This window comes from Mobula birostris, chromosome 20, assembly GCF_030028105.1.
Source record: "Mobula birostris isolate sMobBir1 chromosome 20, sMobBir1.hap1, whole genome shotgun sequence".
Taxonomy (NCBI): Eukaryota; Metazoa; Chordata; class Chondrichthyes; order Myliobatiformes; family Myliobatidae; genus Mobula; species Mobula birostris.
In genome coordinates this window covers 34,899,351-34,920,115 of record NC_092389.1, presented here as the reverse complement: position 1 = coordinate 34,920,115, position 20,765 = coordinate 34,899,351, and the positions used below count along the sequence as shown (strand labels likewise).

General features: G+C 44.3%; 1 protein-coding gene across 1 annotated transcript in view; it reads right to left on the bottom strand.

The window, feature by feature from the left end:
* LOC140185536 (homeobox protein BarH-like 2) overlaps nucleotides 1-20,765 on the bottom strand; it is a 44,738-nt gene that overhangs the window by 13,568 nt on the left and 10,405 nt on the right. Inside the window, exons 2-3 of the mRNA XM_072238870.1 lie at nucleotides 12,649-12,925; nucleotides 6,414-6,498 (exon numbers count right to left, since the gene is read on the bottom strand). Of these exons, the coding sequence (XP_072094971.1) occupies nucleotides 6,414-6,498; nucleotides 12,649-12,925 (362 nt within the window). The remainder of the gene's footprint in view (nucleotides 1-6,413; nucleotides 6,499-12,648; nucleotides 12,926-20,765) is intronic.

The window sequence follows — 20,765 nt, the reverse complement described above, 5'->3', positions numbered from 1 at the left end:
GCCAACAACTTCATATCAGCAACTATCAACTGAAGGCAGTGTGGACAGGGCCAATGAACTTAACCTGTTCTTTAACAGATTTGACAGTGTGACCCCTGCCCATCCCCCACATGAGCCATCTGTTGTCGGCCCCCAATCAAGACACATTCCACTCTCCCTCCTACCCCTCCTCACAGTCCCCCACCCTGCTCTCATGACTATATCCCTTCCCCACACGAAACCACCACGGTGGGCTTCACAGCTGAACAGGTGAGAAGACAGCTGAAATGTCTCAACCCAAACAAGGCTGCAGGACTGGATGGTGTCAGTATCAGGGTGCTCAAAGCCTGTGCCCCTCAGCTACATGGAGTACTTCGCCATACCTTCAACCTGAGCCTGAGGCTCCAGAGGGTTCCTGTACTGTGGAAGATGTCCTGCCTCGTTCCTGTGCCGAAGACGCCGTGCCCCAGCGGCCTCAATGACTACAGACCGGTGGCATTGACCTCCCACATCATGAAGACCCTGGAGAGTCTTGTTCTGGAGCTGCTCCGGCCTATGGTCAGGCCACACTTAGATCCCCTCCAGTTCGCCTACCAGCCCCGACTAGGAGTTGAGGATGCCATAGTCTACCTGCTGAACAGTGTCTACGCCCACCTGGACAAGCCAGCGAGCACTGTGAGGGTCATGTTTTTTGACTTCTCCAGTGCGTTCAACACCATCCACCCTGCTCTGCTGGGGGAGAAGCTGACAGCGATGCAGATGGATGCTTTCCTGGTGTCATGGATTCTTGATTACCTGATTGGCAGACTACAGTACGTGTGCTTGCAACACTGTCTGTCCGACAGAGTGATCAGCAGCACTGGGGCTCCACAGGGGACTGTCTTGTCTCCCTTTCTCTTCACCACAGACTTCAACTACTGCACAGAGTCTTGTCATCTTCAGAAGTTTTCTGATGACTCTGCCATAATTGGATGCATCAGCAAGGGAGATGAGGCTGAGTACAGGGCTACGGTAGGAAACTTTGTCACATGGTGTGAGCAGAATTATCTGCAGCTTAATGTGAAAAAGACTAAGGAGCTGGTGGTAGACCTGAGGAGAGCTAAGGTACCGGTGACCCCTGTTTCCATCCAGGGGGTCAGTGTGGACATGGTGGAGGATTACAAATACCTGGGGATACGAATTGACAATAAACTGGACTGGTCAAAGAACACTGAGGCTGTCTCCAAGAAGGATCAGAACCGTCTCTATTTCCTGAAGAGACTGAGGTCCTTTAACATCTGCCGGATGATGCTGAGGATGTTCTACGAGTCTGTGGTAGCCAGTGCGATCATGTTTGCTGTTGTGTGCTGGGGCAGCAGGCTGAGGGTAGCAGACACCAACAGAATCAACAAACTCATTCGTAAGGCCAGTGATGTTGTGGGGATGGAACTGGACTCTCTGATGGTGGTGTCTGAAAAGAGAATGCTGTCCAAGTTGCATGCCATCTTGGACAATGTCTCCCATCCACTACATAACGTACTGGTTGGGCACAGGAGTACATTCAGCCAGAGACTCATTCCACCAAGATGCAACACAGAGCGTCATAGGAAGTCATTCCTGCCTGTGACCATCAAACTTTACAACTCCTCCCTTGGAGGGTCAGACACCCTGAGCCAATAGGCTGGTCCTGGACTTACTTCCTGGCATAATTTACATATTACTATTTAATTATTTATGGTGCAACTGTAACGAAAACCAATTTCCCCCGGGATCAATAAAGTATGACTATGACTTTGACTATCTCTAACTGTGCTACAAGATCATCTACCTTATTCTGCGTACTGCGTGCATTCGACTATAACACCCTTCAGTCCTGTATTCATCACCCTTTTCGGTTTTGTCCCAATATTACACTGCAACTCATCCCACTGACTGCAATTTTGCCCCATCGTCTGCCTGTCCTTCCTCACAGTCTCACTGCACACTGCCTCTTGTTGTATACCAACTGCCCCAGCCTCAGCTCTATCAGTTTGGTTCCCATCCCCTTGCTAAATTAACTTAAACCCTCCTGAACAGCTATAGAAAAACTGCCAGCAAGGATATTGGTCCCCTTCATGTTCAGGTGTACCCTGTCCTTTTTGTCCAGGTCATACCTTCCCCAGAAGAAATCCCAATGATCCATAAATCTGAAGCCCTGCTCCCTGCACCAGTTCCTCAGCCACACATTCATCTATCAAATCATCCTATTCTTACCTCACTAGAACGGAGCACAGGTAACAATCCAAAGATTACTACCCTTGAGGTCCTGCTTTTCAGCTTACTACTAACTCCCTAAATTCTCTCTTCAGGACGTCCTCCCTTTTCCTACCTACGTCATTGGTACCAAGACCTCTGGCTGCTCATTTAGAATACCGTAAGTTTGAAGGAGATGTGCTTTTACACAAAGAGTGATGGATGCCTGGAGTGTATTGCCAGGGGTGGAGGCAGATATGATAGAGGTGTTTAAGAAGTTCTTCGATAGGCACAAGAAGTTCAGAGATTGGAGGTATATGGGCATTGTGTAGGCAGAAGGGATTAGTGTATTTGGGCATTTGATTACTAGTTTAATTAGTTCACTACATCACCGTGGACTGAAGTTTCTAAATTGCAGGTAATAAAGAAGTTGTGTGCTCATTAAATGCCATAGCAATCTCCTCTTTACCTCGGAGAGATAGCTGTGGCACCCCCTGAACATATTTGATGAGTTATGTGAGGCAGAAGGCATGGACAGAACAGAAGAAAAGGAAAGGAAAGAATTGGAACTTTGGAATTCTACAGTAGGTGGGGTGCCTTCCAAAATGGTTTACTCATTAAAGTTCTGCACAAACTTAATGATTGGGGGCAGTATCTAGTGACTAGTTAATGCATTTCATACACTGGCGACGTGTAGAATGAGATCAGTCCAGAAGTTTCTTCCATTGCTGCTGTATAGGATGAGACTGAATGGGAAGGTATTTGATCAGATTCAGTGTGAGGGGACACAGTTAAAGGAATTGTTTTACTGATGGTTCTCTTTCATCCATAGATGGTCACTTTAACCCAGAGGTGGTGAAGTACAGACAGCTGTGCATAAAATCACAGAATAAACGTTACCTGTACTCCCAGCAGCAATACTTTCACAATCTGCTCAAACAGATCCTCGTCTCCCGAAAGGTAGGAGTGGGTGGGTAAGGTTAGGCTGCTAGAGCAAATTCCTGAGGCAAATCATGTATAACTACTTTGGTTTGAAAAGGGTTGATAAGGCAATGTGGACTTTCAAAGGCTGTCTATAAATTTCCATGTAGCATACTGATCTCAAAAACTATCCAAGAAATAACAGTGACCTGAGCAGGTTTGGGACATAATTAGAGGATGCTAGTAACGTTCTTTGGAGAAAAGTGTATCATGAAGTTCCCCGAGCATTGGTCCCGTTACTCCTGTAGATATATATTGGTCCTTGGTCGTATATATGCTTCAACATTTCCAGATAGCACATAACTTGGGAGTGAATAAACAGTGAGGAAGAATGTAAAGTTTCACATTGTGCAGGGAGAAAAGAGGAGGTAAAATATTATAAAATCTACATTTCAGCAGAGTGTAGAACCAGAGAGAATCAGGAGTGTGTATGCACAAAGAGCAGAAATAGCTATGATAGTTGGTGATCTGTGGTCAAACTACAAGTACCTATGTTAATTTTGCTTGTTTCAGATCCTCGTGAGTTGGCCCTGCTGAAAAATGGAATTGATTCTTCAGCAACTGACTAGTTAAGAATCACAGAGTCAGGTCACCTGCAAGAGAGGTTAATTCAAATAAAAAATGAGATGATATTATTGAGTGCTGGACAAACTCCTGCTGACACACATTACAGTCTCCCATCTTTCAGTGGATAGGCACACGTTGGCCAAATAACGTTGGGGGTAGGCCTTTGAACACTTATCAGCAGAGCTAGGCCTGGAATGGGTCATTACCACTAACGGATTTTGCTGACTTTACAGCAGAGAATTATTGACTCATGTTGAGATGAGAACAATTTTGGACACTTGACTTCCTCAGCAATTTGAGTTTTTTCAATGGTGCTATTTCCTCTTCAGCGGCACTATTTAATAGGAGCCTCTGGGAATAGTTCACATGCCAGCACTAGGATCTAGACCCAGGTAAGTCCTCATGCAACCCCTCATAGCAACCTTCCCCTCCCCAACCCACCAACATCCATTCTTGATGACCCCCAATGCTGCAGTCGCCACAGTCTAATTCCTGCCCTGCAAATCTACCCCAAGACTCCAACTTCCAAGTGCACATCCCTAGGTCCCCAGCTATCAAATCCATTCCCTAGATGTGGAAACGGGGTGATTCCTTTGCACCACATTCCTAGGCTGTAATTTCTGGCTCCCAAAGTACTTCCTCACAGCCCAAATTTTCAGAAACCATTTCCAATCACAGCCAGCCCTGCTCCCAGCCCAGGATTCAATCCTGGCCCCTCCCACCAGCCCTGTTCTCCATAGAGTCATCAAGAAACACAGCATGGTTACAGACCCTTTGATCCAACCAGTTCATGCTGACCATGGCGACCACGCAGCTCATCCCAATGTCATGCATTGCCCAATATCCTTCCATTCTCTGCCCCTCCATGGACCTGTCCAAGTGCTTCTTATTGTTCCTGTCTCAACCACTTTCTCTGATAGCTCATTCCATAGACTACCCTCGATGTGAAACAGTTGCCCCTTATGTCCCTTTAAAATTTTTCCTCTTATCCTAAATCTATGCCCCCTGATTTTGGTCTACCCTACCCTGGGGAAAAGACTGTTATTGTAACAAAGTCTATCTCATGCTCTTTCTTTGCCCTCTTGATTTCCCTCCTCCCCTCCAGGAACTATCCCTGATCCCAGTCAAGTTCCCCAGCTCTCTGGAACCGGCATCTGATCCTGACATCTTAGGAATTGTCCAATACCCAATCTGCAGCCCTTTAGTTTGACCTCTAGCATCATATGATTTTGCAACTCTGAGGCCCGTTTCTGAAACCGCTCATGCTGTGCTGTGCTGCAGTAAGGGCGATGTTTCTAACACTGGTCATGAGCTCCTTATCTATTGAGTCCACAACAAGATAAAAGCAACATTCATTGAATCAGACATTTGGTGAGCATTTTATGAAAATGTTAGGGATTAAATTACAAAACAAAGCATGGATTAGCCTTCAATCCAGTAGATAATCTAAGGTTAAGGGCTGATTGAAATGGCAGTTAAAAGGATTAACAGCATTGATCAAGTAGATGGAGGGAACATTCCCTCTAGTGGGGGAGTCCAGAACTAAGAGAATCCTAAAAGTTGTTGAGGTTGGAAATCGATTGAAAATTTCAAAACTGAGATTCTTATCTTTCTGCTGATATTGTAGGTATTGTTAAAGGTTACAGAAGCTGATGCCCTAGTGTTGAGTACACAGGTTGAGTACCCTTTATCTGAAATTCCAAGATCCAAAAACCTCTGAAATTGGAAATTTTTTTGAGCGTTGACATGACATCACAAATGGAAAATTCCACAAGGCTCAGGGAAGGTTCCCAGGCGATGTGCAGGTCTCTGCACACCACAGACAGAATTGAGAAATGACCTCACAGATGTGTAATGAACAGTAGTTAATGAAAAATAGAAAAACACAGTATAAAGCAAAAAAATGAAGATCTCGATTGTGTATTGAAAGAGTCGATTCATCAGCGTTGGAGTGAACGTATGCTGCTTATGGTGTGCTGATCATGAAACAAGCAAAGATCTATCACGACAAACTGAAAATTGAAGGCAATTGTGAATATTCAGCAGGCTGGTTGCAGAAATTTAAGAAAAGGCACGGCATTAAATTTTTAAAGCATCTGCTGATCACAAAGCAGCAGAGAAATTCATTGTTTGCCGAGATTGTCACTGATGAAAATCTAAACTAGAACAGTTCTACGATGCTGATTGTTTTTACACCTTACATAGACCCTTAATAAAAGTAAAATACAAATATAGTGTACTGTAACTTTTAAGCATTTCGCATAAGGGGTACTCAACTTTTATCATATAAGATTTTATGTGTATGTGGTTATCCTCACTGAAAAGTGGTGAGAATAAATATTTTCTACCACAAGGATCAGCTGAAGCAAAGAGCAATGATGTATTCAGAGAAAATGGATAGATGCTCGAATGACAAAGAAATAATAAAACGTTGAAGGATAATAAAACCATGATTCATGAAACCCACAAGTTCTGCATAATGTTCTTCACCAACAACCCAGCATTGCTCAGACACTTACCAGCACTTTCTACCACATCAACAGTTCTACAGTTGTTGCTGCACCTTCATTCAGTCCCTATGGTTGCACTCTTACAAAGCTTCGAAATTACTTTATGACACTGCTAAATCCATGAGCTATCGAACAGCATCCACTAAACAGAGTAAAGGAACTCACCATCTTCTTCCACTTCATTCTTCGGTTCTGGTACCAGGTTTTCACTTGAAGCTGAGTTAATCCCAGTGATTGTGCCAAATCCAACCTGGAAACCACACAAAACAGATCAAATGTCTCTGTATTAGAAACATAGAAAAACTTACAGCACAATACAGGCCCTTCGGCCCACAAAGCTGTTTGTCTTCTTCTAATGTTACGTCCATCTTGTTAATCTGCCTGCTAATCATTGAGTCGAAGCACAAACTTTTATTATTTCACTGCAATTAACTATGTTCATCTTGCACATCCCTTCTGTTCCCATCCTGTTTTCCATTTTGTCTGCAAATTGTGGAATAAATCACTCTTTCTTTTATCATTCCTTGATGATTGCTTCGGTTATTTTTGCTTACATTTTCCACTTTTTTCTAAACTCTTCACTATCATTCTCTCGTTATTTTATGCACTGAATGTCTGTAAGACTAAAAGGTCTGTGAAGCAGAGGCTTTGAATATTTTTAAGACAGCGATAGATAAACATGGTGAAGGAATACATTGGGTAGGTGAAGATGCAAAGTTGTTTAATCAGACCAACTGTGACAGTATGAGCTGGGAATAGAACTAAAGGGGATGATATGGGATAGGTACCATTCCTCAGTGGCACAAAGTCCCCATTGTGTGGATTTCTCATGCAGTTTCCACACTACTTCATGTCCTTTCAATAAATTGTATCTGCATTGTAATGCAGGGTCTCAACCCATAACGTTGACCATCCCTTTTCCTCCACAGTTGCTGCCTGAACTCTGAGTTCTTCCAGTGCTGCTCCTGATTTGCATCTTTCCTTTCAGTTTCAGCATTGGACACTGCTTTATTGTGCATAAGGAATACTGGGAGCAATTTTGAGCCCCATTCTAAGGAAAGATGTGCTGCACTGGAGAGTGTCGAGAGGAGGTTTACATACCTTCGCAGGTTTGAAATGCTTAATCAATAACAGTGTTTTATTGCTCTGGGCCTGTACTTAAGAAAGATGATGAGGACATCTCATTGAAATCTACTGAATACGAAAAGACCTGGCTAGAGTAGACGTGAAGAGAATGTTTCCATTACCAGGAGAATCTAGGATCTGAGGGCACAGCCTCAGAATAAAGGGATGCCACTTTAGAATTGAGATGACGAGAAATTTCTTCAGCTGGAGGGTAGTGAATCTGTGAAATTTGTTGCTGCAGAGGGCTGTGGAGGCCAAGTCATTACAGTGTATTTAAGGCAGAGATTCGTAGGTTTTTGATTGGTGGGGAGGGTTAAGAGCTATTGGGAGAAGGTGGGACAGTGGGGTTGAGAAAAAAATCAGCTATCATTGAGTAGCAGAAGAGACTCGATAAGCTGAATGGCCTAATTCTGCTCCTACATCTTATGGTCTTCATTCCTCCAGATACATCTAATGAAATGGGATATACTGTATACCTTCCAAACACTACCAATCACTTTTACAATATTTGTCACTGATTTTTTCTCACTTCTAACCCAGTTTACCTTACGTACTTTTTACGCATTTTTCTATTTAAAATTAGTAAAGAGTTTTGAGATAACCAAAAAAGTAACTATCAATGCAAATCACTACCCAGTGAAGTACAGTCGGCCCTCCGTATCCGCAGGGGATTAGCTCCGGGACCCCCCACAGATACCAAAATTCGCAGATGCTCAAGTCCCTTATATAAAAGCCTAAGAGAACTCGTAAGGGTGTTACGAAAAGCGAAAATAGCATTCAGCGTTTGTTTTGCAGCAAGCCGTTATAGAGACAGCGCGCACCCCGAGCAGCGAGAGTGCTTTATCTTGATTTACTTTGTGTGTCGTTAGCAGGATGTGTCCTAAGGTATCAGAAAAGCCAAAGAGAGCTCGTAAGGGTGTTACGCTTAGCGTAAAACTGGACTCAATTATGCGCTTCGATCGTGGTGAACGAAATAAAGACATTGCGCGTGCGTTGAACTTGCCTACGTCCACCATTCGTACTACGTATTTACACGCAGAGAGAAAGAATCTTGAAAGCTGCCGATGTTACTACCATATTGGTTCTGCTAGTAGCATATCATTCCTACTTTTACAATATGTTAGTGTTATTTTAGGTTTTATGTGTTATTTGGTATGATTTGGTAGGTTATTTTTCGGGTCTGGAAACGCTCAAAAATTTTTCCCATATAACCCGAACAATGCTCAAATAATGAGTGCTGGAGAGAGTACTTCCGCGTTTTCCCAATCCGCGGTTGGTTGAATCCGCGGATGCAGAACCTGTGGATACGGAGGGCTGACTGTATTCACTGAAGAAACCCCTTTTAAAAGCTGTAACAGTGATTAAGAAGATGCTTTGGAAGGAGATAAAGACCATAAGACCAAAAGACATAGGAACAGAATTAGGCTATTTGGACCATGAGTGTGCTCCGCCATTTCATTTTGGTTGATCCATTTTTCCTCTCAGCCCCAATTTCCAGCCTTTTCCCCGTATCCCTTCATACCCTGACCAATCAAGAACCTATCAACCTCTGCCTTAAATATACGTAAAGACTTGTCCTCCACAGCTGATTGTGGCAATGAATTTCACAAATTCACTACACTCTTAAAAAGAAATTCCTCCTCATCTTCATTCTAAAAGGACTCCCCTCTATTCTGAGGCTGTGTCCTCTGGTCTTAGAATCCCCCACTATAAGAAACATCCTCTCCACATCCACTCTATCAAGGCTTTTCACCATTCGATAGGTTTCAATTAGGTCACCCTTCATTCTCCTGCATTCTAGTGAATACAGGCCCAGAGCCATCAAACATGCTTCATATGACAAGCCATTCAATCCTGGAATCATTTTTGTGAACCTTCCTTTGAACCTTCTCCAGTTTCAGTACATCCTTTCTAAGGTAAGGGGCCCAAAACTGTTCACGATATTCCAAGTGAGGCCTCACCAGTGCTTTATAAAATCTCAACATTACATCCTTGCTTTTATATTCTAGTCTTCTTGAAATGAATGCTAACATCACATTTGCTTTCCTCACCACAGACTCAACCTGAAAATTAACCTTTGGGGAATTCTGCACGAGGACTCCCAAGTCCCTTTGAGCCTCAGTTTTTTGAATTTTCTCTCCATCTAGAAAATTTTCATTCCTTCTACCAAAGTGCATGACTGCACACTTCCCCACACTATTTTTCCATCTGACATTTCTTTGCCCATTCTCCTAATTTGTCTAAGTCCTTCTGTAGCCTCCCTGTTTCCTCAACACTACCTGCCCCTTCATCTATCTTCATATCTTCTGCAATCTTTGCAACAAAGCCATCAATTCCAACATCCAAATCATTGACATAAAAATTAAAAAGAAATGGTCCCAAATCAGACCCTTGTGGAACACCACTGGTCACTGTCAGCTAACCAGAAAAGGCTCCCTTTATTCCCACTCTTTTCCTCCTGCCAATCAGTCAATGCTCTATCCATGCTAGTAGCTTTCCTCTAATATCATGGGCCTGTAGCTTGTTTTGAGTCCAACAGTCCACCTGAGGGTAATCAATGACAGAAAGCAAGTAGAAGCAGTTACTTCCTTAGATGTAGATGTGGAGTATGATCTGAGGCAGTGATGCCCTCCAGTCTTTCTTACTACCAGTAGCGAGTGTCAAACCCACAAAGAAAAGCTTAGCAGTCACTAAACTACATGCACACTCCAGTCTGTTACAGCCCCAGCTGAATTCTGCCTGATACTCAGTCCATTAGAATGTGCGGTCAATGTGAAGGAACTGAGAGAAAAGAGCATAGCAGTGGGTTTTGCTTCCTTGATGCTAAGCCTGAATGCAGCTTTATCGTGTAGAATTCATGAAACAAGAAAGCAGTAATATCAAGCAGTACGATGGGACCCAGACAAGAAGTCCTGCAATATCCTTCAAACTCATCAGGCTTGAAACATCAGCAGAACTGAAAATGATAATTTCAACATTAAGAAGGCAAGTTTTGTAAGAGGCCTTGCATTTTAGATTGAAAATAGAAACTTTATTGATCCCAAAGGAAATTACAGTGACACAGCAGCATTACAAGTGCACAGATATACAAATATTAGAAGAGAAGAAGAAAGAATAAAAAAAAAGTTACCTCAAGCCGTCTAACAGGAGGGGTCATCACTTTTCTGGCTATAGATTGACTCATTATAGAGCCTAATGGCCGAGGGTAAGAATGACCTCATACAGCGCTCTTTGGAACAGCGCAGTTACCTTAGTCTTTAGCAAACGTTCATTGTTACAGAGATGACAAAAGACAAAGTGTTGGAAGAACTCAGCAGATCAGGCAGCATCTGTGGAGGCAGAGGGATAGCCCATGTTTGAGGCTGAAACCATGCATCAGGACACAGATATAGTTCATTGAAAGGGAACCCACATCAGGTAGTGCAGGAACTGCATGAAGAATCCACACAACGGGGACTTTGTACCACTGAAAAATGATACCTATCTCATATCATCTCCTTTAGTCCCATTCCCAGCTCATACTGTCAGGCTACCTTTGTGCTTATGTGTTTTTGTGTACACAAATTTATGTTAATTCATGTGTTGGATATGATTGTAGCTGGCAAGGCCAAGATTTACTGCTTTTTAAACTGCCCTCTGGTGAAAGTGCTCCCACACTGCTCTTTGGTTGGGGGCCTTCAGGATTTGGACCATGCCACAATGAAGGACCAGCCATGCATTTCCAGCGCAGGATTAGATGCAACTTGCAGAAGGTAACCATTCCATGGCCTTAACCTGCTCTATATAAGTTGTGGGTTTGGGAAGAGCAGACAAGGGACCATGGACAGCTGCTTAGTGTATTTTGCAGATGGTACACACAGTAGACACAATGTACCAGCGATGAAAGAAACAAATATTTATGGTAGGAGAGGAGGTGCCAAACAGGCAGTTTTGTTCTGGACAGAGATGGGCTTCATAAATGCGGGAGCTACACTCAACCAGGAGATTACTCCAAGGCCTTGTAGATGGCAGGAGGTGGGTGTCAGGAGATGAGTCCAACCCACTTGAATAGTAGTTTAGTGGCCATTGCAAATAAAGTTCTGGTCAATGTTGACTACCCAGCATGATGATGGTGGAAAATTTGCTAATGATAATATAACAATATGTATATTTCTTAATATTTATCAGCTGTAGCCTGAAGATTCTCCAGGACATGTATTATCCTCAAGGAGGTGATAGGGACCTGTCTTCTTCAATTACCACCACCTTTGGAGTGTCTGTTCAGCTGGTGAGATGGGAGGAGAATAAAACATACATTCCATGACTATCAGTACTTCAATGTGTTGTTTGAATTGAGAATTGGCTCCCAATTTAGGAATGTCACCATTCTTTATCCCTGCATGCTTTTATGTGTGTCTTAGCATTTGCATGTCTGGTCTTATCTCCATGCATGAATTTTCCAATGCTCATGCCTACATTTGCAAGCCAATGTTCTCTGAAAGCCTTTATGCGGACATGTAATCGCATATACTCCTGCGCCTGAATATGCTTGTGTGTTACTCTATACATGTGATAGCACGTGCATGATCATAAGAAAAAAGCAGACACACACTGTCCTATGGCATTGTATCCTATTAAATTATCAAACTGCAGATATTACAGTACAAGGCCATTCTGGAAAAAAAACTACCTGCTTCTTGAAGTTTCTTGAGTGGGTTTCTTGAAGGTAAATGTGTCATTCGCATGGGAGAACAGTAATTGCTGAGATGTTTCAAATAGTCCCATTGTATCATTGCCATTAAACAAAACCACAAAAATGTTCCCTTCTGTTCTCTGCAAATTAGGATTAACTGTAATGTTGGGGGAATTATATAAGTGCCCATCACTATGGAAACAACATTAACAGATACACAGTCGTAATTGCCTGCATAGTCCCACTCACTGATTCACGTGGCACCCACAGACACATCAGCTTACCTGCAGTAGGGTCGTTTATCATGAAGCACAACAACTCTCTCAGATGCAGTACGGAGCATAGTTCATGCACTCTGTCCCACAAAGCCTGCTGCAGAACTGCCGGCAGCCTCCTGCTGGACACCACCTTCCCTTACAGCTGCTGTTGGAAATCACCTCTCACATACACTGCTGGAGGCCTCGGCAACACTTACTCCTGGTGGTGTCTCCTTTGTCTCCTCCGCGCTACACACACACACACACACACACACACACACACACACACACACACACACACACACACACACACACACACACACACAAATTCTGTTCAAGCTCTCACCTGTCTGGAGTAGAGAGATATTTCTGCTTTTGGAACTTCTTCTCCAGACCCATCAGCTGGAGTTCGGTGAAAATGGTGCGACATCTCCGTGGCTTCTTATACCGAGGAGCAGCCTGATCACCGCCACACTCGCTGCCGGAGGCGGTGATGCCCTCGGGAGATGCTGAACCAGTTGCACTGGAGGATGCCACTGGAGGCAGGAACTGCGGGATCCTTGCAGTGAGAACTGGGGACAGGTGTGGCACTGAGAGTGATGGGCAGGAACTCAATGATGACCCTAAAGAAGCCCGTTAGGATTAACATGAATTAAGAGACAAGATGAGGAGGTATTCAGTTTTTCAATAACGCCTTCCTTCATAAACAATTCTGACCTAAATCACTGAAAAAATAGACTCTGACGACAAGGGACCATGGCTGCAGCTTCCTTAAGTATATTGTTAAATGTTAGTCTCAATCTTGCTGGTTTGGAATATTCCCAAGAATTTTCCAAAATGCTTCTGCTTAAAAAAACACAATGCCCTGTAACATCCTGAAGAACTAATTTGTATTTGCATACAGGAGGAAATCTGCAGATGCTGGAAATTCAAGCAACACACATCAAAGTTGCTGGTGAACGCAGCAGGCCAGGCAGCGTCTCTAGGAAGGGGTGCAGTTGACGTTTCGGGCTGAGACCCTTCGTCAGGACTAACTGAAAGAAGAGATAGCAATAGATTTGAAAGTGGGAGGAGGAGGGGGAGATCCGAAATGATAGGAGAAGACAGGAAGGGCAGGGATGGAGCCAAGAGCTGGACAGGTAATTGGCAAAAGGGATATGAGCGGATCATGAGACAGGAGGCCCAGGGAGAAAGACAAGGGGGAGGGGGACCCAGAGGATGGGCAAGGAGTATAGTGAGAGGGACAGAGGGAGAAAAAGAAAGAGAGCAGATGGGGTAAGAGGGGGAGGGGGGCATTAACGGAAGTTAGAGATGTCAATGTTCATGCCATCAGGTTGGAGGCTACCCAGATGGAATATAAGGCGTTGTTCCTCCAACCTGAGTGTGGCTTCATCTTGACAGTAGAGGAGGCCGTGGATAGACATATCAGAATGGGAATGGGACGTGGAATTAAAATGTGTGGCCACTGGGAGATCCTGCTTTCTCTGGCGGACAGAGTGTAGGTGTTCAGCGAAACGATCTCCCAGTCTGCGTTGGGTCTCGCCAATATATAGAAGGCCGCATCGGGAGCACCAGACGCAGTATATCACCCCAGCCGACTCACAGGTGAAGTGTTGCCTCACCTGGAAGGACTGGGGCCCTGAATGGTGGTGAGGAAGGAAGTGTAAGGGCATGTGTAGCACTTGTTCCACTTACAAGGATAAATGCCGGGAGGGAGATCGGTGGGAAGGGATGGGGGTGACGAATGGACAAAGGAGTCGCATAGGGAGCAATCCCTGCGGAAAGCGGGGAGGGGGGAGGGAAAGATGTGCTTAGTGGTAGGATCCCATTGGAGGTGGCGGAAGTTACGGAGAATTATATGTTGGACCCGGAGGCTGGTGGGGTGGTAGGTGAGGACAAGGGGAACCCTATTCCTAGTGGGGTGGCGGGAGGATGGGGTGAGAGCAGATGTGCGTGAAATGGGGGAGATGTGTTTGAGAGCAGAGTTGATGGTGGAGGAAGGGAAGCCCCTTTATTTAAAAAAGGACATCTCCCTCGTCCTAGAATGAAAAGCCTCATCCTGAGAGCAGATGCAGCAGAGACGGAGGAATTGCAAGAAGGGGATGGTATTTTTGCAAGAGACAGGGTGAGAAGAGGAATAGTCCAGATAGCTGTGAGAGTCAGTCGGCTTATAGTAGACATCAGTAGATAAGCTGTCTCCAGAGACAGAGACAGAAAGATCTAGAAACGGGAGGGAGGTGTCCGAAATGGACCAGGTAAGTTTGAGGGTGGGGTGAAAATTGGAGGCAAAGTTAATGAAGTCAACGAGCTCAGCATTTGTGCAGGAAGCAGCGCCAATGCAGTCATCGATGTAGCGAAGGAAAAGTGGGGGACAGATACCAATATAGGCTTGGAACATGGATTGTTCCACAAAGCCAACAAAAAGGCAGGCATACAACAGGAATTCTGCAGATGCTGGAAATTCAAGCAACACACATAAAAGTTGCTGGTGAACGCAGCAGGCCAGGCAGCATCTCTAGGAAGAGGTGCAGTCGACGTTTCAGGCCGAGACCCTTCGTCAGACTGCACCTCTTCCTAGAGATGCTGCCTGGCCTGCTGCGTTCACCAGCAACTTTTATGTGTGTTGCTTAAAAAGGCAGGCATAGCTGGGACCCATACAGATGCCCATGGCTACACCATTTAGTTTGGAGGAAGTGGGAGGAGCCAAAGGAGAAATTATTAAGAGTAAGGACTAATTCCGCTAGACGGAGCAGAGTGGTGGTAGAGGGCAACTGGTTAGGTCTGGAATCCAGAAAGAGCTTTGAGACCTTCCTGGAGGGGGATGGAAGTATATAGGGACTAGACATCCATGGTGAAAATAAAGCGGTGGGGGCCAGGGAACTTAAAATCAGTGAAAAATTTCAGAGTGTGAGAAGTGTCACGAACATAGGTAGGAAGGGATTGAACAAGGGAGGATTAAAACTGTGTCGAGGTATGCAGAAATGAGTTCGGTGGGGCAGGAGCAAGCTGAGACAATAGGTCTACCTGGACAGGCAGGTTTGTGGATCTTGGGTAGGAGGTAGAAACGGGAAGTGCGGGGCATTTACATACAACCATTCACAATGCAGAACATTGCAAATCATTGGAGCCAATGAAGTATTTTTGTGGTTTACTTTCTTTGCTAATATAAGTAGCAGTCTATTTACTCACTGAAATCTCTTACAAAGAGCCAAGATCATAAATGATGGACACAAGAGAATCAGCGGAGGCTAGAAATCCAGAACAACACACACAAAATGGTGGAGGAACTCAGCAGGTCAGGCAGCATCTCTTGAGAGGAATAAAAAGTCAACATTTCGGGCTAAGCCCCTTCATCAGGGACTGAATGATCAGAAACTTTAGTGCTATTGACCGAGAAGTTACAATCGTCCACAGATAACTATGCCACATTGTACCAGTTCATGTAAGGAACAGACCAACAGCTACTTGCACCATGTACTGCTGGTATATATACATACCTTGCGCTCACACCCCAATTTGCTAACAATACAGTATATGCTTGTGATTATGAAATGAAACCAGGAGCATATCAATATTTATGGCAGTGTGTGTTGTACAGCCTAGTTTTGTGGCCAGAGCATTTAATTATTTCAAGACAGATGGAACAAAACAGTCTACCATTAAAACTGACATAGTGACCTCTGGAGGAATGCTGGTTGCACTTGGGGCCCGTCCAATGACCTCTGTACATAGGGTGTGTGGAAAAATTGAGAACTAGTTTGGGTTTGTCGTACTATCAGGGGTAGTAGGAAAAGCAAGCAGTTTGAGAGAGCTTAAGAAGCTCTTAGATAGACTCACGAAGATGAAAGGAATGGAGGCATATGGATGATGTCCTTTGTGCCCATCTCTGCTTTCAACTTGACACTGTAATGTGAAAAGAAGCCGTCCCATCACTGACCTCTGTGGAACACCACTAGTCACCAGCAGCAAACTAGAAAAAAAAACCCTTTATTCCCACTTGGAGAGGCTTAATGTGATTTGGAATAGTCAGCATGGCTTTGTCAAAGGCAGGTCATGCCTTACGAGCCTGATTGAATTTTTTGAGGTTGTGACTAAACACATTGATGAAGGAAGAGCAGTAGATGTAGTGTATATGGATTTCAACAAGGCATTTGATAAGGTACCCCATGCAAGGCTTATTGAGAAAGTAAGGAGGAATGGGATCCAAGGGGACATTGCTTTGTGGATCCAGAACTGGCTTGTCCACAGAAGGCAAAGAGTGGTTGTAGATAGGTCATATTCTGCATGGAGTTCAGTGACCAGTGGTATGCCTCAGGGCTCTGTTCTGGAACCCCTACTGTTTTTACAAATGAGCTGGATGAAGAAGTAGAGGGATGGGTTAGTAAATTTGCTGATGACACGAAGGTTGGAGGTGCTGTGGATAGTGTGGAGGGCTGTCAGAGGTTACAGCAGGACATCAATAGGATGCAAACTGGGCTGAGAAATGGCAGATAGAATTCAACCCAGATAAGTGTGAGGTGGTTCACTTTGGTAGGTCAAATATGATGGCAGAATATAGTATTACTGGTAAGACTCTTGGCAGTGTGGAGGATCAGAGGGATCTTGGGGTGAGAGTCCATAAGGACACTCAAAGCTGCCGTGCAGGTTGACTCTGTGGTTAAGAAGGCGTACGGTGCATTGGCCTTCATCAATCGTGGGATCAAGTTTAAGAGCTGAGAGGTAATGTTGCAGCTATGTAGGACCCTGGTCAGACTCCACTTGGAGTACTGTGCTCAGTTCTGGTCACCTCACTACAGGAAGGATGTGGAAACCATAGAAAGGGTGCAGAGGAGATTTACAAGGATGTTACCTGGATTGGGAAACATGCCTTGTGAGAATAGGTTGAGTGAACTCCGCCTTTTCTCCTTGGAGTGACGGAGGATGAGAGGTGACCTGATAGAGGTGTATAAGATGATGAGAGGCATTGATCATGTGGATAGTCAGAGGCTTTTTCCCAGGGCTGAAATGGCTAGCATGAGAGGGCACAGTTTTAAGGTGCTTGGAAATAGATACAAAGCAGATGTCGGGCAAGTTTGTTACGCAGAGAGTAGTGAGTGCATGGAATGGGCTGCCGGCAACGGAAGTGGAGGTGGAAACAATAGGGTCTTTTAAGAGAGTCCTGGATAGGTACATGGATCTTAGAAAAATAGAGAGCTATGGGTAACCTTAAGTAATTTCTAAAGTAAGTACATGTTTGGCACGGCATTGTGGGTCGAAGGGCCTGTGTTGTGCTGTAGGTTTTCTATGTTTCTGTAATGATTCTCCTGAGAGCCACATTCTGTCCACCCTCACTGTGAATAGTCAATGATTTCTGCAGTTCTCTGGGATAGAGAAGTTCAAAGATTGGCTGTCCTCTGAGGAACCCTCTCCCCCCAATACACATTCCTTTCTCCTGAAACTCTACTCTTGATTTTAAAGTCATCCATGAGGGGAAGTATCTTCCTGATGAATCAGGACTTCCCAATTTAAGTAACAGGCCACTTCTCTGCTTTCCCATCCAAGCAGTTAATGGTGCATGTCCTATATTATGCTGCACAATCAATCTGTCTGAATCACACTGAAACCTCTTTATATCCTCCTCACCATTCAAAACCCCACCCAGTTTCATGCTAAGAACAAGCTTAGAAATGTTACAACAATTAACCTGCTGAGGGACTTAGCAGGTTGAGCAGCATCCGTGGGGAGAGAGAAATTGCTGATGCTTCCAGTTGAACCCCTGCATCAGGAGTGAGAGTGTAGTGTGGTGATGGGCAGTACAAAGGGGAGAGGGAGTGTGGTGAGACAAAGGTTCCTCTGTTCTACAACACTCCCCTGGGACCTACCATTCACTGTGAAAATCCAACCTCGTCTGTCTTCCTAAAACTACAACAGTCTCCACTTATCCCCACCTACAATACCATGAACACTACAATACCTAAAAATCCCACTAGGAAAGAAAAGATGAAATATGAAGGTATGAAGAACTATAAATATCAAAGGATGCCTAACGTTTTTTCAGATATATAAAGAGTAAAGGAGAGGGGAGAATGGATGTTGGGCTGCTGGAAAATGACACTGGAGAGGTAGTACAGGTGTCCCCCACTTTTCAAACGTTCGCTTTACGAAACCTCACTGTTACGAAAGACCTACATTAGTTACCTGTTTTTGCTAACAGAAGGTGTTTTTACTGATACGAAATAAAGCAGCGCGCGATAAAAAGCAGCACACCGCGCGCCCTGAACAGCCAAGCTCCTCCCCCAGAACTGCATTCTAGCCGGCATTGCTTAAGCACGCGCCTGTGAGCAGCCATTAGCAAGATGAGTTCTAAGGTATCGGAAAAGCCTAAAAGAGCTCGTAAGGGTGTTACATTTAGTGTAAAACTAGACATAATTAAGCGCATTGATCGTGGTGAATGAAGTAAGGACAAAGTGAGTTTGGCTTGTAGAAGTTGACGAAGATGATGTTGAAGAGGTTTTGGCATCCCATGACCAAGAACTGATAGATGAAGAGATGATGCAATTGAAAGAGGAAAGGATAACAATCAAAACCGAATGCAGTAGCGAACGAACCGAAAGTGAAGTCGTCCAGGAACTGAACATGAAGTAACTGCATGAGATGATAGAAAAATGTGCAAGGCTAGCAGTCAAGCATACTGTCGTTTTTCAAGCCTTCCACATCAGCTACAGCAGACGAACCTCGACCTTGGACATCGAGGCAGGCAGACATAGAAGAAGATGACCTGCCTGCCCTGATGGAAACAGACGACGATGAGACACACCCCAGTGTCCCACCACCCCAACCCCCGGGCCGCGGACAGATACATTGCCGCGGTGGATGCAGCGGTAGCCGGGACGCACCCAGCACATCTTTATGAAAAAAGCCGACATAAACAAGTTAATTAATTAGGTGCCGTCCGGCACGTAATTAATTAGCTTCTTTATGTCAGCTTTTTTCTTAAAAATGTGCTGGGTGCGTCCCGGCTACCGCTGGACTGCTGCATTCTTCACAGATTGGTATCGGTTGGTGGCCTGGAGGGTGGGGACCACTGCACCACCCTAACCTCCGACGACTCAGCCTACCGCACCATCATCAGTGTGCTCGGCGCTGTCTTCCCAATTCCGGTAAGTGATACTACACTGTACATACATTATTTCTACTTTATATAGGCTGTGTATTTTTATGCATTATTTAGTATGATTTGGCAGCTTCATAGCTTAAAGGTTACTGGAGAGAGTGTTTTTGCCGAGAGCGCTTGCGTGAGATTTTTGCTACGGAGAACAGTGCGGTAATGATTGTAGAAAAGTACAGTATTTCTACTTTATATAGGCTGTGTATTTATCATATAATTCCTGCTTTTACTATATGTTACTGTTATTTGGCATGATTTGGTGGGTTAGTTTTTGGGTCTGCGAACGCTCACAAAATTTTCCCATATAAATTAATGGTAATTGCTTCTTCGCTTTACGACATTCCGGCTTACGAACCGTTTCATAGGAACGCTCTACCTTCGGATGGCGGGGGAAACCTGTAATGGGGAACAAATAAGTGGCAGATAAACTTAATAAGTATTTTGCGTCTGACTTTAGCAGTATGCCATAATATTTGGGAGTGTCAGGGGACAGAAGTGAGTGTCGTTGCTAAGGAGAAGGTGCTTGAGAAGCTGAAATGTCTGAAGATAGGTAAGACATCTAGACCAGACGGACTACACCCCAGGTTCTGGAAGAGGTAGCTGAAGAGATTGTGGAGGCATTAGTAATGATCTTTCACGAATCACTAGATTCTGAAATAGCTCTGGAGAAATAGAAAATTGTAAATGTCACTCCATCCTTTAAGAAGGATGGGAGGCAGAAGAAAGGAAATTATAGGCTAGTTAGCCTGACTTCAGTGGTTGGGAAGATGTTGGATTCAATTATTAAGGATGAGGTTTCAGGGTACCTGGAGGTACATGATTAAATAAGCCAAAGTCAGCATGGTTTCCTTAAAGGGAAATCTTGCTTGACAAATCTGTTGGAATGCTTTGAGGAAATAACAGGCAAGATAGATAGACAAAGGAGAGTCAGTGATGTTGTTTACTTGGATTTTCAGAAGGCCTTTGACAAGATGCCACACATGAGGCTGCTTAGCAAGATAAGAGCCTGTAGTATTACAGGAAAGATACTAGCATGGATAGAAGAAAAGCTGACTGGCAGTGGCAAAGAGTGGAAATAAAGGTGGCTTTTTCTAGTTTGCTGTTGGTGACTAATGGTGTTCCACAGAGGTCACTGTTGGGACTGCTCCTTTTCACGTTATATGCAGTGATTTGGATGATGGAATTAATGGCTTTGTGGCCAAGTTTGTGGACGATACAAAGATAGATGGAGGGGCAGGTAGTATTGAGGAAGCAGGGAGTCTGCAGAAGGACTTAGACAGATTGAGAGAATGGGCAAAGAAATATCAGATGGAGTA